Genomic DNA, 24,961 nt, shown 5'->3' with positions numbered 1-24,961 from the left:
ATACAGCAAAGCTAGCTAAAATTCTTCCTTTTTTCAACTCTATTAGCAAAACCAAACGGGACTCCTCCTTCAGCTGCATCAGGGGGCTGGACTGGAGAAGTCCCATTTCAAACAGCTAAACCTGTCCTGGGAAAGGACCTGTCCATTTACAGGACATTTCAAACTACCAAACTTATACATCTCCCCCAGAGCATTGCATTGCTGTAAGGGGTGCTGAGAGTGACTACACACCAAATCCAAGCACTTCAGTTAACAAGCATCAGCCAGGACGAAGCAGGTCTTGGAGGCAGGTGTGAGCCAAAATTTCCATTCTGTTGGCTCAGATGCTGTGGGATGCATGGACCTTAACCAAGATGCATCTTCTTAGCATGGCAAATTAACTCCTATTGACTGGAAGAGAGATGGGTTTTTTTGCTTAAAAACTACTTAGAAAACATCTCAGTAGCATTATCGCTAACCAATCCAAAAGAGAAGCAGCAGCAATAGAAATAATGAAGCAAACAGATGGATGCATGTTCAGCGATGTTTGGTGATGTATGTTTGTTGCAGGGGGGTTGGACTAGATGACCTTTAAAGGTCTCTTCCAACCCAAACCGTTCTATGATTCTATGCTCACTAGTCATTGACCATCTCTGTGTGTTCACGTGCAGGGTATTTCTGCATGTCTGCATGCTTTACAAATGGGCTTCGGTATTATTATTATTTCTGTTCTTCACGTGTAGGAATCAAGCTGAAATTAAGCATTAATTAAGAAATTGATGTAGAAGATAAGCAGCTTGCTCAAGAATACACAGGAAACGAGTGAGGACTGAGGGATGGGAAGTAGGTGTTCCTCTGACCAGTCTGTCACGTGGTAGTGGCTTCCTACCAACACCTTAGCATTGCATAGGACCTGGAAAACACGAGGCTGCTGTAATGTTTGGAGGCCCTCTTTCCCCAAACTTTGGTGTTCTTCAGGGACAAGAACTTGGGAGAAGGTGGGAAAGGAATGGGGCAAATTCTGTTCAGGTCCTCATTTCTGCTTCATGTGTACTGGTTAGTAGTGAGAATGATGGATGGGGCAGTGGGAAGAGCAGGAGCTTTGATGGGTTGACCAAGAAATCCCCGTGCAGCAAGTACATGAAATGCCTGGCATTCCTGGCAAGTGAAGATGGGCAGCACATGGCTCAGGTGTGCCAGCACGAGGGGCCATGCTGCGGCACCACAAGAGCAAATAACCCTGCCACCCACAGAGCATTGCTTCACCCCAGTGTAGACTCCAGGCATCCCAAACTGGGGGGAGTGCAAGCTACATTTCCCAGTACTTATTCACCACATCATGCCACGTCCTTCATCCTCCTTCCTGAGATTTCCATGCAGGCAAGGTAGCCAGGGAAATAGCAAGCGCCACGGCTTACTCCTGCACACACGATGAAGCAAGAGTTTGAGGGAGGACAGGGAGGAGAGAGGGATAAGTAGGTGACAGTCTAATTAAGGAATGCATGATAACGCCTCACACCAGCAGCCAGGCTGCCGGCATTTCCCGACCGTGGGATGCTGCCAGCTTTGCCACCTCTGAGCTCACCTTTGCACGGCTTTTGGACACTGGCTGCAGCCCCGCTGGGCTGATGGAGAGGTGTCCAAGTCCACTGTCCCACTTGCATGTGTGTGGCGAGGTGGAAGCAGAAGCTTTGGGCTACCTTTTGACTTCCCACTCATTGTTGGGTGTTTAAACACCGGTGTCTGCCACTGTTGACACTGAGTGATAAGTGGAGACATTTTTTCCATTGGAAAGAATCTCAAGAATTTCCCTGTTCACTTTTTATTCTTTTTTTTTCCTTCTGCATCATGGTAAGGAGACTGTTAGCCGGGGGTGTGGGGCAGCTGGCGAGAGGAAGAGGTAGGACAGTGCTAATTTAAAGATTAGATCCTCCCTCCATTCCCTTCTCACAAGCACAGCCACTCCAGCCCCAAGCTTCAAATGCTCGGTTAAACCGAAGACTTTCTCCCTTCCTGCACCCCCAGCTGCCTCTCATAGCTGATCCTTAAGGCTCTAGTCCCTGACTTGTAAACTGGTTCCTCAAAGCGGCATCCAGCAGCCACCTCCGGGAATTAATTATCCCTGCAGAAGCAGGAGGGGCTGTGGCTCCTTTGGTGTCATCTGCATTGCTGAAGCTGAATTTGCACCTTTGCATCCAGGCTCACAGTTCAATCCCCTCCTTGACCCCTCAAAGAGAAGAGTAAAACGCTGAGAGCTTGGAGTGGCAGCTGGGAGCAAAGTGTTTGAATGCAAAATATAAAAGCAACACCTTCCTAAAAGGGAAATAGTAAGCACGAGCTGGAAGAGGGGGCCCCCTTCCTTCCCTCCTTGCCCGTCTCATGGCACTGACCTGCCCCTATAAAACAACCCAGGCGCCAGGATGCCATCACCAGAAAGCTTCTATTTATTTTTTTTTAATACTAAACTGTGTCTCAGCTCTCTATTTCAGATCATTTTTTATGTCATTCACACTGGTTAGATTTTTTGCCCTGAGATAAACTAGGTTGCCTTGCTCTAGTACATCCTGGGGAGCAGGAGGAAGGAACACCCAGTGACCCCATGCACACGTGCTCAGACACCCTCCCAGCATGGTGTACCATGGGGAAAACCTTGTCTCACAACAAGCTAGCTGCACATCCACATGCGTGTGCAAACACAAGAGGCTAGAGATGCTCCTACACGCACAGGCACAATGCTGCCCTCCCCCTGTTTCTTGCTCTCCTAGGACTTTGTTGGAAAGCACGAGTGCAGCCAAGGCACCTCCAGCCCTCCTGCCAGTACCCGCACCTGAGTGCATCTCTCCCTCTTGGGGTGACGGTGACACTAATAAGGAGGCACCATCCCCACCATAGGATGGAAAATACGAACATTCTAAAGAAAACCCTGGCGCGGTGGAAAGTCAGGCCCAGGGGGACTAAGCCAAGCACGCTGGGACACTAGCTTACCTGACATGTTCAATGGGGCTTGGCCACTGCACAAGTAGCTAATTGCCTGCCTCTTCAGTTCCCCACAGCAATTAGCAGCTCGGGTCATCGGCTGCCCTCTGCCCCAGGAGCTGGGGCGGCACGGGGTCCCCGCTGCTGTGTTTCCTGGAAGCCTGAGCCAGCAGAAAGCCAGTCCATCCAACAGGCGTTATTTTCATGGGAGGTTATGTTATAAAAAAAACCCAAACCCTTGCTGCAATGCAGTGTTGTCCTCTCTTGACATGTCTGCTTGTGGGCTGGGGAAATTTTGGTGGCAGTGGAGCAGGAGGGGTTGAGGTCCTTGCTGCAGGCGCTGCCAGCTCTGCTGGAGAAGATACAGACCTGAGGTTCAAAACTCATAAACTGCCCTTTTTCCCCCCAGATGAATACCTCTCCTCACCCCCAGCCTGCCACATGGGGCTGCACATCCTCGTGCTCCAGGAGCCTGGAAGCAGCCCCACATGTCCCTTCCATCTCAAGGGAGGGGGGCAATGCAAGGCGCAAAGGAAAAGGTGAACAGGCATGATTTGAAAAAAGGATAAAGAGGCCAAACCGCAGATGAAACATTACCACTTCAAGGAGGAAAAAATAGATGAAGACATTAGTCACCACCCAGCAAACGAACTACAGCCTCCTCAGCCTGCGGAGGCTATGAGGAGCCTTCCATCCTCCTCCCCCTTCCCGTCCTCCTGCCCGTTTATGACACGGCTTATGACAAAACAACTTATTAAAGAAATTATGCAACTGAGCTCCTAACCCTTTCCATGCTGGATTTTTCCAAAGCCTTATGCCTGTCGGGTAATTGTGCTGGAGACACCAGCTACCTGTCACGAGCCCTGTTGTGTGGTTGTTTTTTTTTAATGAGGCCTCAGCTCCTTAATTGCTCGCATGCTTTGTTGGGAAAGCTCAGTCACATGGGAGCAAAGGTAATCCAGGAAAAGTACTATCAGCGTGCCCAGTTACGGGGGCTGGCACTGCCTTTGGTATTGAACTCTGCCCACGGCCTCGGGATCAGCATCCCCGCAGGTCACTTGGCAAAAGGGCATCTTTACACCTCTCAGTGCAGACCAGTGCTGGCTCTACAGATCATGGTCCATGTGCCAGATGGGAAACTTTGCTCATAGCAGATCCCACATGCTTGTTGCCCTGGAATTGCCCAGGAAGGCCATGTGATGGCCAAAGACGTGTGCTGGAGCGTGTATGTAGGGACCTACTGCCTTCTGAGATGCCTTTGGGTGCCTGAGGCACCTGCTCAGGGCTGGCAGATACGCTCCAAGACCTATCAGAGCAGCATCCTCTTGCAGAGGTGGCCGTGCCTCTAGTACGTACCACGCAGATGCACTGGGACATGGGACAGACCTCCCAGGGTCCACCATCCTTCGCTGAGGTAGAAGGATGGGCTCAGTGTCAGTGAGGACCAGCCATGCCCCAACTTGCACAATTGCCTCAGTTCAGTCTGGGAAGTTTGGATGCCGATGCTCCAGCTCAGCCTGGACCAGTGGTTGTCTCAATGACCCACTTCCACTGCCAGGGAGGGACTGGCGCACACAGACACAGGGCAAAACTGTCACCTGTGTTAGAATAACTCCCGAGGGACCAAGCACCGTGGCAGGTTTCAAGTCAGGCATTGTACAGACACAGGGTAGGAGGCACATCGCGTGTGAGTGTGTGCCTGCATGAAGCACACATGCGTGAAGCAGCTGGGTGGGCGAGCTGTGCTTCGGGGCTGGAAGGAAATCATTACCTGCTATTTCAGTTTACTCGTTTTAGACTTTGCTCCAATTTCTGTAAAACAAATAAAATCACCTACCAACCCTCCCCCTCCAAAAAAAAAAAAAAACAACAAAACAAAAATCCCCCCAAGTCTCTCGCTAACTGCAGCCCACTGGGTCATCTCACCCAGCTTCAAATCTTCTGGTAAACAACATGCATAATGACAGCCACCAGGCCTCTCCAAGCATCTCCACACATTTTTAATATGTAACGCAGTGTATGAAATCTATATCTCTGTATAATTAGGAGTGCTCAGAGCAGTGACTCAGACATTCCAGCACGCTTTCTTCTTGTCGTCGGTGTGTGAAATGTAACTTTACTCATTTTTTCCAATGACTTTGGACTTTAAAAACAGTAATTAGCAAAGTCAGCTTGTTATCAGCTCCTGTCGGTAACCCATCCTCCCGTCAGTCCTTCACTGCTTTTTGGCCACAGGCAAAGCGTTGGCAGTCATTTCCCAAGGCTTGCTTTTGTCCAGAGGACCCAGGCACCCAAGAGGGGAAAATAGGTCCTAAACTTGCAAGCTCTTACACACATCTTCATTTTAAGCACTTGAACATTGAAGTAGCTCCAGACTGGGTCTTTATATAGCATGGTAAATAGCAGGCAAGGCATGAAATAAAACTTTAGAGGCATCATTTTCTCACTTCTCTTTCTAGTTACAGCTAGGCAGTCATTGACAGATGCAAAGTGAAAATACCATCCGTGCTAACGATGCTTCTCCTACCGTGCTTTCATGGTAGTTTTCATCTGCTTTGCTCACAAAGCATTTTACTACCCATACATCGCCACGTACCGCTGCATCTGCAGCTGGAAGAAGGGCAAATGGCAATCTGTTACTTAGCACTGCTCATGGGCGTTCAGCCTACGAAACGTTTCACAGGGTTTTATGAACTCTGAATTTTGTGAGGGGACAGGGGAAGCTGCTGTTTCCTCTAAAATGCTGGTGATCCCCATATTTTCTTCCCTGGTGGGACGGAGTGGTTGCAAGACCCCAGCAAAGGAGGCTGAAAGATCAGCATCCCCTTGAAATCTGTAGGAAGACCCTAGCCTAGCCAACCCACATGGGTGAGCCACTGCTGACAGTTTTGGGATTGGCATGTGTGGGGAGCAGAAAAATGCTCCAGAGAAATACTTAAGGAAGTCCACAACATTTTAATATGAAAAATTAGAGTGGAAAAAACAACTTTTCCTGAATAATTCAGGTGATTCCTGGTACATAGATTCTGCTTGTTTGCCATTTGTTACAGTGAAGCTGCCATACACATGGAAAGATAACAGCACGGTCCAAGACCCACCTACAGCCAGAGGTTTCTCCAGCAGGGAAACCACACATGTGAGATCGACAGAGCAAACAAGATCAGGCCCTCCAGCTGAGCTGGAGGCAAAAGATGGGAGTGTATTTAACCTTCTCAGTCTAACTACTCTTCTCAGCACAGGCAGGATAAGCTTCAAGAAGTTTGAGGATTTGTGAACATCTCTAGCTAATTTTGGGTTTAAACAGTTCAGAAAATGAGTTCACAAATCCTTTTTTTTCTTATCATTTAAATTCATTTCCCCCCTAAGGGAGATCAATGCTATTTAAACCACATGTTTTCCAGGCGAAAGGGAGCCCTGTGCTTTTTTCACCATGTTGTGCCACTGTATGTCACCGATGCTCTGCTAGTTTGGGTTTTTTGGTGGCAATCAAGGAATGTGATTTTTACAGGGCTTGGTCCAACTCAGTCCACTCTGTGCACACAAAATGGCTGGCCATGCATGTATAGACCTTTTTACACTATAGAAATGGGAGGCATTGACATGCGAAGGCGCAAACCCAACAAGGCAAAAGCGCAAAAGAAACTGGGGGTGAGGTTCAGCTCATCTAGTTACCTGAGAGTCAGGAATGCAAACTACATGGTTATCTACATCTTCTTGCTAGTGAGAGCCAGAGGACCTCCAAGAAGTCATTCTTTCCAGATAGGCTGTTAAAATTAATCACCTTCTGGAGGTGTTTACCTCCTTCCATGGAGTACAGGAGGAGAATACACTATTATCTCAGGCTAGACACCCAAGGTTTAATTTAAGACAGAGGCAGCTCGGTGTGACTAGCCCAGTGCCAGAGCTGGCATCACAGGGTCTGCAACTGGGAGCTTTTTGCTGGCTCCCTGGCTGAAACTCAGCCAAATAAACCATCTCTCCCGACAGCAGTGGCTCTGGAGACTTCTTCTGAGCCCGTGTTCTCAAAACTGACTGCTGTTCCATCACACCAGGAACCTCCCCTGTAGACAAATGTCTAAGGTTTGTTGGAAGACAAAGGTATGGAAAGTCACTGATGGCAAGTCCCTATAAAGCACTAAATACTCACTTAAGTTAAATATTATACTTCATGCAAACTGTGGCCAAACGTATTTTACAGAGGTCAGTAATAGTAACAGAGATTTAGCTGCTCAGATTAAGCAAGGCAGAGATAGGAGGAGGCCCTGAGGAAATCTCTCAGGCTGCTGTTGGGAAAAACTAGCACAGTTGCTGCGTGGAGAGGAGTGCATGGGCAGGATGCAGTTTGTGAAACCCACCGGGCAGCTCAGGAAGGCCCTGAATGGGCATTCCCCGGCATCCATCTGGGAGCGCCGGCGGGGTGCATGGTGGCACGCAGCGTGGCTCTTGTCTGCCCCATGTGAACGCCTACAGGCTCTCCCCTCTACTGCACACAAGCACCCACAGCAGACCCAGCCACGAATTGGCATCTGAGCACTACAGATTTTGGCAAATCCCATTTCAACTCAGCTGAGCATCTCGTGGATAGACAGGTCATGAGATTGAACACTACAAAGTCCCTTTGTCTTCAGACACGAGGTGGGGGATAATAACCCCTGGGCGGATCAGTTGAGCATGGTGGGGACTGACAAGCCCCTGCAAAGCCTCCCCTCTGTTCCATCATCCAAGCAAGTTTATGCATGAGACCCTGCTCTAAAGCCCCCCCTGCATCCCCCTCTCCCGAGAGCATCCCAAATAGCATGAGCTGGAACATTACCTGATTAAACCCACCAATTCAATGTGCCAATTACTTAAAAGGCTGTGTGGAGAGTAAAGCAAGCTGCGGGTACCAGAGGGAAGGATAAATCCTGCCGTGGCTCCCATTGAATCTGGGGTCGGTCCTCACCCCCGCAGGCAGCATCCAAAGCAGATGACAGCCACAGCGCTGGCAACAACCGCAGTGGAAACAGTTGTCAAACACTCACTCAGGAAGGTTTGCACTTGACAAATATTTGTCAAGCTGATTGTAACCCGCCCAGCTCATGCACCTGAACGCAGAGAACCTGTGGGGAAGGATTTAAAACCCCTGTAATACAACTGCCCTCTTTTCATCCTCCAGCACAGCTGGAGAAGGTCATCTCCTCGCCTCAGCTGAGCTGCTCCCAGCATGGAGTGAAGCCTGAGCAAGCTGTTAGGTGGTGGTGACCACTCTGGGATTTTATTCCCAGGTGTTTTGCATTGATCCCCACCTTTGCAGGCTGAAGCCAAATGCATCAGCCACTGTGACCCGAGACGTGCTGCCTCGCTGTAGCCAGCTGAGGTGCTGGCTGCTGCTCCATCTCTGCAGCTTGTGCCTCTGGCTCCCAGCAGGTATAGCAGGGCATCCTGCATGGCAGCGTGTGGTAGTGAAGGTATTTGGGCCAGGGGGGAATGTTTGGGAGAGTGGTGCTTAATGGCACAACATGCTCTGAGACTGAAGGAGCAGGAAACACCCAGGCTTCTGAGCTGGCTGAGGGTAGAATAAAGAAGGAAGTATTGAAAATAAAAGCAAAGCTGCTGTGACATTTTCATGCTTGGCTTCTGACATCCTCTCTCTCTCATACACTCGACTTCCTTGCTTATTTTTATCAGATGAAGCTGATGGTCGCTGCTACGGTAACCCTGTGTGGTTACACCTCTGGCAGTGAACAAGTGCTCAATGCATGTTTCCTTTGCGGCTTCCCTCCCCGCTCAGTCTTCCCACCCCTCAGGGCTCTCAAAATAGTGTGTTTGACTTTGTTACACCTTCGTGAATGCTGCCTGTTGCGATGGGCAGAGGTTCACCCTTCTAGGCACTGCTTGCTTGGCCCACCAGCCACTGCTGTCTCCTATATTCTTGCCATGCCCTTGCTCTCTTTGATGGGCAAAGTACAGGTCTCTGACACCCAGTATGGGGCCAGGTTTTTTTGTTTTAACGTGGAAAAAGCACAAAACAGCTCTCACAGGGTTAATAACTTGGGTTGGGGGGAAAAAGCTCTTCATTGGCAGGATAAAGTCTGATTTGAAACAACAACAACAGATACTTCTCTTGCCTTCAGCTGGCTCTTCCCCTTTTAGAGCCATTATGGGGAAGGTGGGACCAGAGGATAAAGGCTGGTGCTCCGTCCTACGCGGTGAAGACCAGTTCATCTCCCAGGGCTTTCCAGCTGCTCTAGTGATGACCCATGTCTCCTGGGGTGGTACCAGAGCCCCATCACTGGATTTACCAGTGCTCCAATCTCATCAAACTAATTTCTGTTGATGGTGTTTTACCAGCAAGGTTTATGGCTTGCACTTGAAGAAATTTTCAGGCTCTCAAGCTCTTCCCTAGCTGGTTCGTTTCCAGTTCTGGCACCTAAAATGCACCAGGGTATTACAAGCAGCTACCCCAGGCTTTTCATTCGTGCCATGGCTGTTGGTGCAGCATGACAAAGCTGAGCCCAACTCACCCCTTTCTCCAGGTGACCTTCCACTGAGCGAACGTTAGGAGCTGCAGAGGGGGACCGGCACCCCAGGGTACATCCTGGCTGCATGTCCAGCCCTGCAGATGTGAAACCATGGAGCCAGAAAGGACCTTCAGCAGCACAGCCCCCCGCTCTCGCACCTTACAACCCCATCCCCATCCTCCTCCCCTTTCTGCCACTAGTTAGCAGCCACCCACAGTGCCCTCCCTCGCTTCACAGCAGCTCTCATTTTCTCCAGCTCTGCCCATCACCACGTTCACACACAGCTCTACCACCAGTCCCAGTCATTTCCTGGGCAAAGCAGGTTTCTCTGAACTCTGTTCCCCCCTGCAAGGTGTTGGGCCTGAAACCTCTTCCCTCCCCCTCCTAAAAAAACCACTCACAAGCTTTAATTTTTGCTATGACCAGTTTGCGCTTACTTTAGCTTTCCAGCCAGGCTTGCACAGCCCTTTCTGAAGGTGGCTGACAGCTGTGGAAAAGAGACACCTTTTCAACCAGAGTGGCTGAAAAGCTGATGCTACTGTGCTGTCGACGCTGCTGGCCTCTGGCAGGCCCCAGGCAAAGTGGCAGCTCAGGAGATGCCCCACATGCCTTCACACCAGCCCAGGACTTTGAGGTGCACTAAGTGGACCTGTGCCCAGGGGATGGCTGCTGCCCACATGCAGCACTGATGGTGAATTATCTCTGCATTCCTGCAGAGCAACTATTTCACTGAGCTACACCCAAACATAGGCAAAGCCAGATGCAAGAAGTTCATCACTGAAGTGTGTTTCAAGTGACTGCGTGCTTTGATGAAGCTGAACAGAAATGGATACACCCCACAAACAACAAACCACATACCTGGGAGAGTGAACACAGGCTGAACTACGCAGGGTAGCAGTGCACAGCTTGCTGTGTCACTAGTTACAACTACAGGGCAAAGCTTTGAGGAGGACAAATGCCTCAAGTCTCTATGAGATCCAGAAGAAATAATGTTGCTCTATGTACAAAGAATGGTCCTTATGCTACCCACGAAGTTCTTGGGATGACTCAGGGTCACCCATTCAGGAGCAAGCCCATTTTCATTTGGTGATGCCAGTTCCAGTTTGACCATAACAGCTGAAGCCAAGGACCATTAAAAAAGCCCTCTTCCCGCTATTGCTCTGTCGCCAGCAATTGCTCTGCACTGATACAAGGCAGACCTCCAGGCAGCATGAGCCTCACTCAGAGCCCAGCCCTTCTAGTCCGGCCCCAAAATAGCATGATGCATCAGGCAAAGTGAGTGGCTTCATTCTGACATGAGCCTGAAAAACCTGTTTGTGTGAAGCACATGGAAGTAGCAGACAAGTTCAATTCGTTTGCAGTTTCCCCTAACCAGTGCTGTATTTTACTTGGAAACATTCTGGGGCAGGACTAAGCATCTTCAGTTACTTCATCCTGGAAATGCTGCAGCAGCTTATACAAGGAAAGTAAGTCCATGCCTAAGGAGGGGAAGAAATCAAGGCACCTTAGCTAGAGGTGGATTGAAGAAGAGGAGAGGTAAGCTTCAACATGGCATTATGTTTCTATGGCAGAAAACATCCACAAGGGCTGAACACAATACAATTTATCTTTGAACTGAGACTCATGTTGAGCCTGCCCTCAGTTCAAGCATTAAATCTGAGGGTCATTAGTTAGCATATTTAAACCAGTCTCATGTAAACATAACACTCTAGCTTCAGGCCCAGCTTGTTTGCATAGGTAAGATTAGAGTCTGTTACTTGCCAAATCACAGGAACTTCTCTCCCTGTATCCAAAAGACAGGGGTATTCCAGGACATTTGCTTCTTATCACCTGGTTTTAGTGGAAAATCTAATCTCATTAAGTACACGATTTGAACTACTGAATCCTGGCATGGTCAGACTTCTACACCCAGGATATCATGTTGGTACCAAACAAGTTCAGAATTCCACTCAGAAGTGGAGTTTCCTCCACATCTTGCTCTGACAGCACTACAAGCTGTAGCACAGAACCATCAGTGTGTGGCAAGGCACAACTGACTACTCAAGAAGAGCTGACCTCTAGACCCAAACCAGCCAAAGCAAACAACCCTCAGGTAGCTCAGCTGAGACCATAACAGCACAGCAAGACTTATCTCCATGCTTGTTGCTCAGCATAGGGTTAGCACACGCACAGGGACCACACACAGGTACTGTATTAGTGCTAAGAATAGCCTCCACTCTGTGACCTCATGCTCTGTAAGGTTAGGTAAGGGGTTAGACAAAGATTATAGATAAGTAACTGTAGGTATAAATACAGATTTTTAAGGACCACGTAAGTTGGAGCATACTCTGCTGCAGCCTCTCACACAGTAATAAGCAACTATAGAAAGATGGAAAGCAAAGATGCTACCCCTCACTCAAGTTGATTTAGGCTTACAATCCCATAGGGCATGCTCTGAGGTCAGCCACATGCATGAAAGAAGTGTCTCCAGGTTCACAGAACAGCCTCAACTGATGTTTGCATTAGCTTTGCAAGTCAGCACACCTCAGGCCTGAAACACACAGACTGTCCATTATCTGGAAGGTTGACCAACCCAATCCACTTTGGCAGTAAGAACAAAGCCAGTATGTTTGGAAAGCATTTTCAAACTTTATTTACAACTGTCACAGTGACAAAAATGTAGTTTGAAAAAAATGCTAGCTTCTCCCTGAGGCTCAAAAAAGAATTACAGAAATATAGAATGTATATCATACAACAGGAGGAGTTTTACTGGAGTGCTTTGTTCTTTAGATACGTTCAACAACAAATAGAAATATACACAATACTTCAAAAAAAAAGGATACAAACAGAAATATGCAAGTCTTTAGGGCAGACAGCAGGTCTGAAGTCCAAGGATTGCCATCTCACTGCTGCCCACATGGTAATATCTTTGATATACAGCTTTGACTTGGTGGTACAGACGGTAGAGACCAATAGAGAGTAACACTTAGAAATAAGACAACTGGCTGGTATGCAGGTGTACAAGCTCATTCCAGTAAGACAGCAAGACTAGAACAAGTGTTACAGATACAACAGCTGAATCCATCGCTAGAGAAAATGGTATCGCCACATCATGATCGTTCGGTGATTAGCCATCCACCAAGACGGGCAGGGAGCACTTTAACCAGGTCTGCATTTCTGGACCAGAGACCAGCTGCAGTGTAGGAACACTGAATTTCTCCTGCTTTGTGCTAACTCATCTCCAAATTCCTATTTGTCTGAAACAGTTATGCAGAGCTGATAAATTATTGCCATTAAGTTTAAAACACAAGCAAGACAAGACTAAAACAATCCTGCCAATATGTTAAAAGCAGTTCCCAACCCCCACCAGCATTTAACTACTCATGAGGTATTAAAATACAAATACACACATGTCCAAATAGATTTTAAAAATGGAACCAGTTATAAGCAAAGGGGGGTGGCATTGGGATTATTATGAAAGTTTGGTTAAGGCCTTGACATTTCTTTTTCTCTTCCACGACCCCAGATTTTGTTTAGGTGGTAACTGTTCTCATCCTATCCCAAGACCAACTGGCTCCCAAGCTGGTCCCCAAAGCTGCGAGATCATCCCATTCCAGGAAAGCAGCGGGTTACCCTGTCTGGCAGCAGACTGGCCTCCTCCTCAGCTGAAGAGAGATGACTTCTTGGAGCAGGATATAGTGAAGAGGCCACAACCACAGACTTCACAAGCCAGTCTGCACTTCATTAAATACCCATGAATGTTTCATCCTTCCTATGAAGGAGAAACATCTTGTCCCAGGACACCCAGGCTAAGTGTCTCCCAACAGAGCCCTCCTGTAAACCCTCCCCCTCTCCTGCTGGTGATCCACACTAGATCTGGTGTTTCATCTTTGGATTACTCCAGCTTTGGCAGTACTGCCCACCACACACATCCCTACCAGCCTGTCCTACGCTGCCAAGGTTCTGAGGAAGCCCTGCAGCACAAAGCTGGAAGAGATCCCCCACCCCAGCCCCAACAAGCCCATCGACCAGCAAGTTGGAGACATGAAGCCCTACAGCCTCAAGGACACCAGGCAAGGTAAGGAGGCATAATTCCCACCCTCCGGCTTTGGGTGCTGTACAAGACAAGACCAACCACAGCAGCCTCAGCAAACAGGAGAGAAATCTGAGGTGTTCAAACCTACATGACCTTCTGTGTTGCTGCAGACAGAAGCGTCGTTGCATCCAATGCACACTACTTCACGCTACCACCTGCACGATAAACTATGGTCTCGCAGTAGAGATGACAAGCAGCAGCCTAACATTATCCTGCAAATACAGCTGTTCAGCATTGAAGAGTCTAAAGGCAAACAGAGTTGGGGGGGAAACAGCTTTGGGAAAAGTGGCTGGAAAGCAGGCTCAACAGCAAGAGCAAGAAACCCAACTACTCCTACGGACGCTCACATTACCCTAAGAGGTGCCGAACTGGGGAGAGCTACAGGCCCCTCGTCAGTAGAGTATTTAGCCATGCTTTGCTACGGACACCCTTCCACCCCCCAACACACAAAGTGGAAGCTGCAAGAAAGGCAAATCTGAGAGATGACAGCTCTGTTCTTGCACTTTTAGTGGCGGGCAGCTCCTGGCCAAACACTGCCGCCTCCAACTTGACTTTCCTCCCCCTCCCCAAGCTCCCCCCTCCAGCGGTCCTCGCATGGTCACCCTCTGCCATGTGCTTGGAATTTCACTGCTGCCTCCGCCTCGGAAAAATACAGATAGTGATCTCAAGAACAGCAAACATTTCTCTGCGTTACTTCCTTCCTTCCTCAGGAGGTCTGGTGACACCGAGGGCTTCAGTTCTCAATACAGAGAATACAAAAAAACTAAGATCTCGCAGGTGCAAAATTGAACTTGTCTTTTTTTAAAAAGACTTTCAAGAGAAGTGTGGTTCTTCCTTCAGAAGGGTGCAGTCCCTTGCCTTTCCTCAGATACCATTTATTGCTCCTTGTTGTCCTTCTTTGAGTCTTCACAGTTTTCCTCCTCTTCTTCCTCCTCCTCCTCCTCCTGCACAAGGAACTCTTCGGGCGGCCATCTCAGCTCACCACTCTCCACATCGCCCTCCGTTGGCTCTACCACAATGGAGGGCAGGCGGTCCTTCAGCTTACAGTAACGGTCGAAGTCTGAGGGATCGGGGAAGATCTGAAAGAGCCAAGAAACAGTCTGTGAGAGGCGCTGTGTCCAGTCTGAGCCAAAAACCCAACTCTCAAGACACTCGGGTCTTCAGGGCAGACTAGTCTGGACATAGAGTAAACAACCAAGTGATAGGAAGACTCTTGAACTTGTAAATAAGCTCCTCTAATCTCTGAGTACTGGAGATTAAGGCTGCTCGAGAGGCTTCCAAAGCAACATGCTTGCCTGGATACTACTTAGCAAACAGGCATCTGCCCTTTTGGATATCTATCCAAATGCCTCACCCCCCCACCACCACTGCTTTCACATTAATGCCCATGAGTTTGCATGCTGAGCTATCTCGACCAGAGAATCTGAGATCTCATTTCCTGCTGCTGGCCAAGCTGCACAGGAGAACAGGCCTGCGCTCCAGGCTTTGCCATGAGAATGGAGAGGAGGCACCTGGCAACCCAGCACTAGAGCAGTCCAGACCCTCGCAGCAAGGGCTGGCATCTCGTATCACTCCAGGGCCACAGCACCAGAACAAAAGAGTTCAGCTGCATTTTTAGAGATAATTTTTTCAGTGTTCCGCAGGCTACAGCTACCATACATCAGCAGTCAAACTCAGCAGGAGGACACTCATTTTGTGGAAGTGTTGGACACTGGACCGTGTTTCTTAGGGCAGTAGGTGCCTCTGGCATAGTCCACAATTATGTACACCATGGTGCAAGGCATACAGGGACCCCCCGTATCTCCAGCGCCTCAAGATACACAGAGCAGCACCTTACCCTTCCCTCCCACCCACAGCTTGCCACACAGGTGCACAAGCTCATGCTCTGCAGCAGCACCAGGGCCCATAGTTGCTGGCAGTGTCACTGAGACACACGCTTTGATCCTACTAGGAACCAAGGCAAGACACAGGTACAGGAAAAACTGCCACTGCAGCCCAGCATTAGTGGGAGGTTTGCATGACTGAGTTGCAGTATGAACTGAAAAGGCTGCTGTTACTTTACAGGGATGCTCTACTAGGAGAACAGCTTCAAATCCTGGCTCATCTAGAAGATAACTGCTGGGTGACAAGAACCAGTTAGTAACCAAAAATTAAACAATTGCCACCTGTTTATTTCAAACAATTTTATCAGAGTGCCCATTTCACATTACAGTTGCATTTAAACACCCCAAAGACATGCATAAAATGCATTTTCCCCTCAAGGTTGTAGATGAGGTGAGGAGTCGGGCACTGTACTTTGAACACCAGCTGCATTCAAGCTATCTGTCACAGCATCCTTGCAGGGAACAGCACTGCCAGCCTCAGACAGGCACACTGCTCCCGAGTGCCTCTCAGTTTGAGAGCAAGATCTGATCTGCTTCAATCTTTGTGGTTCCAGTGATAAAAGCAGATTCCCCATCCAGGAGCCCTGAGCTTTAACCATAAAGCATCATACTCCTCATGCCAATCATGCAGGTACCCACCACCTTCAGAAGTCCTAGCCCAAAGTGAAACATCATCTTATCAACTTGTTCTTCAGCATAGCAACTATTAACTACACCATCACCTCCTCATCAATATTCAGCCTCAGTCTTCTACTGCTCAGCCACACTTCCCCCTCACATTCAAAGCTTTGTGGCAAGCAGGTTACCAACCCAAGAAAGCCACCAGGTTGCTACTTAATGCAAAGTTAGGCAAGGTAGCTTTGGCAGAGGGTGCTCAGGCAAGAAACTCCATAGAAAGGTAACGCAAAACAGAAAGGCTCTTTGCAGACAGCCACCTGGTACTGGGGACAGTGGTGCAGGAGCCCAGCTCCCACTATGGCACCCACCACCATCCATTTGCTTTTCAAGCGCAGCACAGGAGCATGGTCTTTGAACACAGCCACATTAACATGGACACTGCAGTATGACCTGCTTGCTGTCAGTCACCCCCAGCACAAATGAGACAGTAACTGCTTCTGAGAGCTTTGTGGTTTCTGCTTGGCCAAACAAAGGCAGCTTCAGACACGCAGTGCATTACTGGAAGTACAGTCAGTGGCTCTTAAGCATCAACTCGTTATCTAAACTTGGGATAGGAAAAAAGTACCCTTGACATTACATGGTTTAGAAGGTTGCAATGGAAAAAGAAGTGTGGTTCAGGAGGTTACATAAGCTGATAATATCATTAAAATAGCCTCCTGTGCAACAAAAATAGCAGTATAATAATTAAACTAACCTTTGGCTGCTATCATTTTAAGCACATTAGGTCAAATTGGAGCAATTTCTTTCAAAATAGCCTGCCAGATTTTTTTTCCAGAAACTAAGTAGTAGTCATTTCCTTACAAACAAATATCCCCAAAATGTGGTGCGCAGCTTTTTTAATAAAAAAACCCTAGCACAATCTTATCTCAAACAGCTGCAGGACAGGCCGAACCCAAGAAGGTCAGGATTTTTTCCACTAAGTCATGCTTTTTAATCATCAAGGCAGCATGAAGTGAAATGTTGCAACTGCAGTTTCAAGGGGTGTGGACAGTCAATGGAAAATACACAAAGGCAGATTTCCTCACATGTGAGGAGCAGGGTGACACGGCAGGCCAGGCACAGGGACCAAAGGAAAAAAAAAAGGTTTCAGATTAAGACTCCGTTTGCACATCTAGGGGAGTCAGTGGAAAAGTTACCCCAACCAGCCTCCCCACTCACTCCAAAATAAGCTGCGTTACCAGGCTCTTTATAAAAAGATAAGCAAGCAGGAGCTTTGATGTCCCATGCCAGCAGTGCCATACTGCATTTGTTGGTCCCATATACCTCATCTGGTCCCACTCCAGATGTCAATAAAGGGAAGAAAAAACAAGTAAAACTTGTAGCAAGGTCCCCACAGGGACTACAGCAGCTCCGCTCTGACCTGCGAGCTCTGCAACCTTTTGTACAGCAGCAAGGACAGCTTCTCTAGCAGAACCTGCCTACAAGCCCCTCTGCTCGTGTTACTCAGCTCAGGCGTGTGGGAAGAAGACTTTGCATCTCCCCAGCACCCGGAGAGTACAGCAGCAAGGGGTTACCTTCTCTCCCTCATTTATCAGAGAAAGCCACCTTGCACACAGCTAAAGCAGATGCCTTCTTCTGGCTGACCTGGTCACTTGATAGAGGACAAATGACAACCACTAACTGGTTGTGAAGGCTACTCAAAAGAAGTTTAGCAGCAATTCAAAGGTATCTTCCTCCCCCTCACTTGCAACACAAGGGGCTGCAACTGCTTCTGCAGAGCCCCTCACCTTTCCATAGCTGAGCCCCAACTTCTGGCCCATGGAGAGACACATCCCACACCTTTAATGTCCACAGAGGACATGTACATTGCTTCTTATGCTACTTAACACAGCTTCTTGCCCACAGCAAGGCTAGTTTTCACAGGCCTCTCCGGATTATGTCTCGGCACTGCTCTCCTCTGGGACTGATCCAGATCACACAGAAGTCAACCGAACTCTTGCCTTACAGCTAGAAAAGGGCAGTCTAAAGCAGAACTTGAAATTAGAGCTTGAAGTGATTTTAGAAAGATCATGTTTGCCTCTGTTTCAGATGATCTAGCTCTACTATCCTTGAATGAAGTCTTGGCAACAAGAATGGAAAGTTTTCGTCGCCCTGGGAAGTCTCATACCCTCTCAGCACTCACAGGGATGGAGAAACACCAAAAGCAGGAGAAATGTCAGACAATTAAGAGGATTAGCTCAGAGGTACCATAATCCAAGTGACACTTGGAAATTTAAAACAACTTCCACATGTGTACTCCATACCAACACCCATAGTTAAAATGCTTGTCTCTCCTCCCATGCAGCTGAGAACTATTTCAATTTTATTACAGGGAGACTAAGGTAATGAGATATTTCCAAATTAAGTTATTCTTTTGGGGAAAAGCTTTGCTTCATTGTAATAGTATACAAGACTGGAAAGGCTGCACTGAGAGGCCTACCACTTCAGGTACAGGATACACTCCTGATGTACACAAATCACTCATTCTCCCAGTACTAAAAAAAGCTGAGTTTTATGCCTCTTCAGCAGTATCAAGTCAATATTCCAAATCCCAAATGAGCATTTAAGTTTTTGAAATAAAACTTTACTGCCATTGAGAAGCATGGCAATCTCATTTCAGGAAGTATTTAAATCATTTCTCAATGTCCTCTTCAGAGGAATTTTTCAGCTATAAGCAGTACTAATATATACATTTACTCATACACTAATCATGACTCAAGACTGAGCTCCATCTAGTATGCACACAGCAGCCTGTGACTCAGGACAACCAACTACAACAACTCCCCAGTCACAGATGTTGCCCTATCTTGGGGGACTGTGGCTGGGAAACTTCATACATCATAACAGTTTTCCATCAAAGTAATAAGGCATCAAGTGCAGAGGAAAAAAACATGCACTGAGATGTTCCAATTACCTGCCGTCTTCAGTTTGCATTTCAGTGGAACAAATTTTTTTGCACAGCAGAGCTGCAAACATAATGAGTTTTGTCTCTGTTTACCCCATATCCTGCTTCTGCCTTCATTTAAGGTCTCAGAGCCTAGAATACACATTGTCTCAGCCTACTCGTCTTATCTAGCAACCATGCATCGGATGTGCTATGTGACAAGTTATCCTAAACCTGCTTGCTATTACCATCTTTTTTCAGGCTAATCTTAAGACGCTTCGCCCCTGCACAAATCAAGGCTGCAAAGACATGAAGCACCTTACAAGCAAACAAGACAATCAGGGGAATCTCAGTTTCCAGCCTTTGCCATCAGCCCCTGGGTCAGTAACATATTGGTCCCCAAGTTCAGATGGGGAGATGCAGCAGATGCAGCCCAAACACCCCAGCACCACGCGTCACAGCTCCCCGAGGAAGTCAGTGCTTCACTGGTGCCGGTGAAGAGGTGTTGCACCAACCCAAAGTTATTTCCCCAACACAACAGACAACCCAAAGCTTTCGCCATAGACACTGCATGGAACATTAAGCCTACTTACCTAGATTCAGTCAGACATGATTCACAACTAGCTGTGGCTGTGATTAACCTAGACAGATCCCAGCATGATGCGATCATGACTTAAAGAGCTCAAGCTCCCCATGACAACCAAACCCCAGCTGATGACATGAGGCAAGATCAGCCTCCACATGTCAATCTCCTAAAAGGAAGTCTAAGGTCCTGCAGGACCAGTGAGCTAGTCTGTAGTGAAGTAGCACACTCAACTTGGGACAGAGCATTTGCTCAAAACAAACACTTCAGGCATCAACACATTTTCAGTTGTGCTCAGACCCCACTCCACTTCCAAGAAGCAAGGCAGGATTCAGATCAAGGTACCGTTTTGACAATAGCTCCACAAAATGATTAATTCAGCCTCAGTTTCAGTAACATCGTTCATGCTGCTGTGAGATGGCATCAGAGGACAAGCTGGCAGAGTGCTGATGAGGCTTTTTGAAGAACAGGTATATCTAGGGGCTGGAAAACAGCAAATGGTACATTAGCTCTGACTGGCAGTGAAAAAAACGCCTGGCTTTTCAGAGACTGCCAGGCAGGAAGCACATGAAACCCTCCACGGGCACATCTGTTTGTAGCAGGGGCATCTTGAGCCATCAGCTGCATTTCAATGAATTTTTTGTTTAGTAAGTCCCATGGGAATTATGGGACATCTATTAAAGATCCAGAAATAGCTCTTCACTGCAGGCACAAGACCCAGCATGACATCACCTCTTCAGCTGCATCTTCTGTTTTGTCTATGCTGCCCTGCTCTGAGACTCACACCCCGATTTCACCACTCACTTCTGCTCAGACCCTTTAAATTTGCTGGCTGAACCATCTTCAAGGGGCTCAGAGAGCAGCTCTACATCACAAATACAGTAATAAAACTGCTTTACATAGAAAGGCTCTGAAATTAGCACATTAGCTTACAAGTATTTTCCCTGTTAACTGGGAAAATGCACTTCTACGCTGAGAAAGCACATTTTGCAAGTGAAACCGTACAAGTTACTAAGCCAACTATCACAGTGATCAACTCAGTTATCACTGATATGACTGCTGCAGTCTGAGTTTGCACATCATCGCATAAAAAGCAGTGATGGCCAGCAAGCTTCACTAGGGAGGCACACACCTTCAGCCGATGTCCAGACAGACATCCCAGGGCATGGGCAGAGGAGGCAGGAGGAAAAAGTCAACAAGCCAAGTTCCCTCCATAACCAGCGAGACAGGCAGGAGCCCTGAAGTTCAGTGAACTCCATGGGACAGAGGAATCAGATTGCTGAAGTTTATACTCTGTATCAGTTTGTTTCCTCAGTTTACTTCCAAGTAAAGGCAAAAATACTTAGAGAAATAGCACTGTTGGTTGGACAAGTCTGTCTGCAGCAGATGCTGACGTGCTTTTCAGTTCCAGCAAAGCTGCTGTACCATCTCCTGTGGTCCAGGCAGTTTCATGTCTGCATGGGGCAACAGAAACGGCCCCCAGGGTCATGGCCAGGTTCCTGTGGACCAGCTCTCAGGCAGTCCCTACCCTACACAGCCAAAAGGGAGACATTTTGAACCTCATTTTGATGTCATCTCTGCAGTAAAATAAATGCAAGTTTTACTACCAGAACAAGAGAAACTTTTGAAACTGGGAGAGGCAAGCCTTTAGTTCTGCCTCCACTTTTTTTTCCTCTCATAGCCAGCCAAGGGCCATTACACTCACATTGAGTGCCCAGCTCCACAGATGAGTGGAGGAAGATATCACAGCTTAGAATAACAAGCCTCCATGTAGGTGCAGTCACACTCCATTAGCCCTGTCTGGTTATAAATTATTGCACTACAGCCCTCAGACCAGCTTACAATTTTCCATGTACTAAACTCTCTTCATCAACAAGATGAAGCATAAGGTGCCAAAGTCTGAGGTAGAACAAAAAAGTCCACAGTATGATTTGCATCAGATTTGTCCTTGCTGTTGTAACTTGAGTTTTCAACCCTTTAAGGATGCTTTCAGCTTACCCCAATGTACACCATGACATTCCCAGCCTAGCAGTCAGAGCAGGAAGGCTGGAGCCTGCCCCCTAATCCTCTTTACACTAACCTGATTTAGAGGCAAACCTCATACACAACCCCCACACCACTAGTGCCCCGTCTGGGTCTTCCATTTCAACACCTCAACCCCTTTCTGCCATCAGTTTGGCTTACAACAAGCAAAGTACCAGCAGGCACTTCCCAGCTCCTGGAGGCATCTGAAAGAAGTTGTGGATGACTACACCACTAGAGAAGAGAGATGCAGGATGCATAAGCCCTGCATAGATATGAGTCGTCAGCGTTTATGACTCACACACCTTCGGGTTCAGACGATCCACTCAAAACTGAACAGGCCTGTTCCCCAGTTGGCCCAAGCAGACTTATCAAGGTCATTAGCACTTGGGGGAAAAAAAAACCTTGCTGAAGGAATCATTAGAACAAGCAGGGCACCTAGATTCTGCATCTTATAGGAAAATTTCAACATGACTGGGTTAAACCTCTTCATATGGTGACCCATGAAGACAACTGAACATCCCATGCAGGCCAGTTTGATTGCTTCAGGTTTATAACCACTCTCGCAGCCGTACACTGCCTCTATAGGAGAGGAAAGAGAGGCCATATGCTTTCCAATAACTCAAGCACTGAAGCACACAGCACAGCTATTTCCACATACAGGCAATAAACCAAACAACTCCTACTATCCAGATCCAGAATTCTGACGAAAAGAAGCAATGCATCCCTTTTCCTCCCCACACCTTCGGCTTCTGCTGGAGGCCTCAGCTGTGGCCCAAAGTTCAGTTGATTTCATGCTTCAGTGCACGGTTACTGCCTCGTAGCTCATTTTTCAGATGTAAATATGCAAGCATACAACAGCACACCTCGTTTGAATGCACACTTAGAGTAACTGCTTCTCTGCAGGCTGGGCAACATCTGCAAAGGAAGAACCCTGCATCAGGGTCTGTCATTAAGAGTCACCCAATGCGCAGACCAGATGCCAGTCATCTGCATGCACTCGGTGCCTGTGTTAAATCTCATCAACAAGCCTCCTGGAAGAGTAGGAAAACATGGATCCAGCAGGCTGAGATGCACAACTCGCCCTTTGATTAACTATAAGCTAGAAAATGAAAGGGATATCAAGACTAAAGGATTAAGGCTCAAGCTAGTCTCTAAGACCACCTCTTCACCCCAGTCATTGATCTAGAGGTTAACAGATAATTACATTGTTCACCACTTTCAGAATAAGTGCAGCTCATGCCTTCAGGTACTGGTATCTCCAGTGACATTTCAAGCCTTGTTTAGGCTGTCCCTAGCCTCACTGAATCTGATTGTTAACCAAGAAAGCCAAGAAATAAATAGAAAACTTTAAGTGCCACATAAACACCTCCCTCCTGCTTTAAGCAGATCATTTCTATGCCACCTTACAAAGGGATGCCAGAGCCCTCTCAGCCCAGTGAGTGGTGTGAATCAGCCTTTAACCCACATTCCCATCTCCCACTGAGTCCCTGTGAAGGCTGAATGAGCAAGGGCTTGACCGCTTCAGAAACAGCCAAGTGCTTTGCCAATCTGGTCCAATACCAAGTGATATTTTAGACAACAGGCTCCTGCCAAGCAAGCATTCCAGTCTGTTGACTACTTCTCACTACAGTGAGACCTGCCATTAGGTCAGGCTACGGAAAGGTACGTTAGACTCCAGTTTCCAGTCCAGCCTAGGCAATTCCATAGGGGATTACTGCCTGAGCAGCCAGCAGAGCACTTTACCTGATACGACAGGCCGTCCTTGCGGGGGCTTAGCCCGATCTCATCCATTGCTGGGGTGTTCATCATCACTTCAGTCATCTCAGCTGATCTCAGATAATCAGGGCTAGAAACAAAGGACAGCACTCAAATCATCTGAGGGGCTCAAGAAGGGTTGAGCAAGACATTCATCGGGAATGAAGAGCAGGCAGGGGAGGCTGCCGGCAGTCTATTTCTGGTGCCTTCCTTCCTTCCTGCCCTCTCTCGGAAGGGGATGCAAAGAGCGGGCGAACCGGCCTCAACTCCCCGATCTCCTCGCCAGGAGGAGACCCCAAAATCACGGCGGAAGGGAGGTTCGGACAGCCCGACCCCACTCCCTTCAGCGCGGCCCCCCAAGGAGGGGAGGAAAAAAAACACAGCAAATAAGTGCAAGCGCTGGGGGTTTTGGTTTTTTTTGGGGGGGTTTTTTTTTTGTGTTTTTTTTTTTTTTTTTTTTAAGCCGGCGTGCTTTAGCTCCTGCTGACTTATTTTACAACCCCGGGGACTTCCACATCAGCGGAGCTCACGGCGCCAACTCCAGGTCGGCTTTTTCAGCCGTAATGGCATTTCCAGCCCGGGAAAGTGAATCCTCACCGCTCGCAGCTCCCCTGCCGCGGGCCGTCCCGCTACGGCTCGGCTCACACCGCCACCCCAGCCTCTTCTCCCTCGCTTTCGGAAAAATCGCGTCCCGGGGCTTCACGCCGCCCTGCTCCGCCGCAGCGGCAGTGGAGGTGGAGGGGCTGCAGCCCCGCAGACACGCGTGGGCTCCGTTCCAAAGCCCCCCACGGTCACGGCAGCAGCTGGCTGGAGTAGATCCGCCTCCTCGCGCCCGTGGGCCGCCACGCCACCAGCCACCCCCCGCCCCCCACGCGCGTGAAGCGCCCACTCACCAGGGCAGGGGACACAGCACAGACATGAAGTCCCGACGGCGGCTGCCCCGCGCCCTCGGGGGTTGGGGGGGTGGCGGGAGGGGCACCCAGGCGGACGGCGCTGCCCCACGAGCGGAGCGGTTCAGCGAACGCTGCGGGACGATGCGCTACGCTCCGCCGCCCGCAACTACCTGCCCCCGCTGCCGCCCCCGCTGCCACCACCGCTGCCACCACCGCTGCCGCCGACCCCTCCCGTCTGAACCCAGCCGCTGCCGCCGCCACGCCTTAAATGGCCCCGGGGGGCGGGGCCCGCCCTGCGACCCCGCCCCCTCGCTTGACGTCAGCATTTTCATGAATGGCTTCGGCGCGCGCCGCTTGGACGGGTGGAGGCGGTGCGGGTTGCGTGGCCCGGCGCTCGCCCCGCCCGCGGCGGCGGACCCGCTATTTTCTTACCCCGGGTGTGCGGGCTGGGCTGGGGTGCGCCCCCTCGGACCTGCTGCTGGCTGCCAGCCGGGTTCTGCACCGAGCATCGCCCGGGCTCGGACTGGGGCTGCGTTTCACCTGCGGGAGGCGACCTCCCCGTCGTGGGGATGACTGCAGGAGGGGCAGGCCGGGGGCTACGCCTGGGGTCTAATCTAAGCCCGGACGTGAGCTGGGCCGCTGCAGCAGCCGTGCGGGGGCGGCGCTCGGCTCACGTTGAGAGCCCGGAGAAGCGGCAGCAGCCGCCCAGCCCTGCTCTTCTGAGCACCTTCTGTGCCCGGCACCTCTACCT

At 49.0% G+C, this 24,961-nt stretch overlaps 1 protein-coding gene across 1 annotated transcript; it reads right to left on the bottom strand.

The window, feature by feature from the left end:
- Positions 1-12,061: 12,061 nt before the first annotated feature.
- Positions 12,062-24,400, bottom strand: LBH (LBH regulator of Wnt signaling pathway). The gene is made up of 3 exons (XM_086745551.1): positions 24,211-24,400; positions 23,306-23,408; positions 12,062-14,609 (listed from the first exon to the last, which is right to left on the bottom strand). Exons 1-3 carry the CDS (start codon positions 24,234-24,236, stop codon positions 14,406-14,408), a joined length of 333 nt encoding a protein of 110 aa, XP_086601677.1. The 5' UTR covers positions 24,237-24,400; the 3' UTR covers positions 12,062-14,405.
- Between the last annotated feature and the right edge of the window lie 561 nt (positions 24,401-24,961).

The sequence above is a fragment of the Chlamydotis macqueenii genome, chromosome 3 (genome assembly GCF_036417535.1).
Source record: "Chlamydotis macqueenii isolate bChlMac1 chromosome 3, bChlMac1.mat, whole genome shotgun sequence".
Taxonomy (NCBI): Eukaryota; Metazoa; Chordata; class Aves; order Otidiformes; family Otididae; genus Chlamydotis; species Chlamydotis macqueenii.
Note: the sequence above shows the minus strand (reverse complement) of the source record. Positions and strands in the feature narration are given on the sequence as shown.

Bases quoted from the DNA above. Each gene is read 5' to 3' on its own strand.
- LBH (XM_086745551.1), bottom strand. From the start codon at position 24,236: ATGTCTGTGCTGTGTCCCCTGCCCTG. The intron at 23,409-24,210 runs GTGAGTGGGCGC...CTTTGTTTCTAG, and splicing joins GTGCTGTGTCCCCTGCCCTG to CCCTGATTATCTGAGATCAG. The intron at 14,610-23,305 runs GTAAAGTGCTCT...TGGCTCTTTCAG, and splicing joins AGGACGGCCTGTCGTATCAG to ATCTTCCCCGATCCCTCAGA.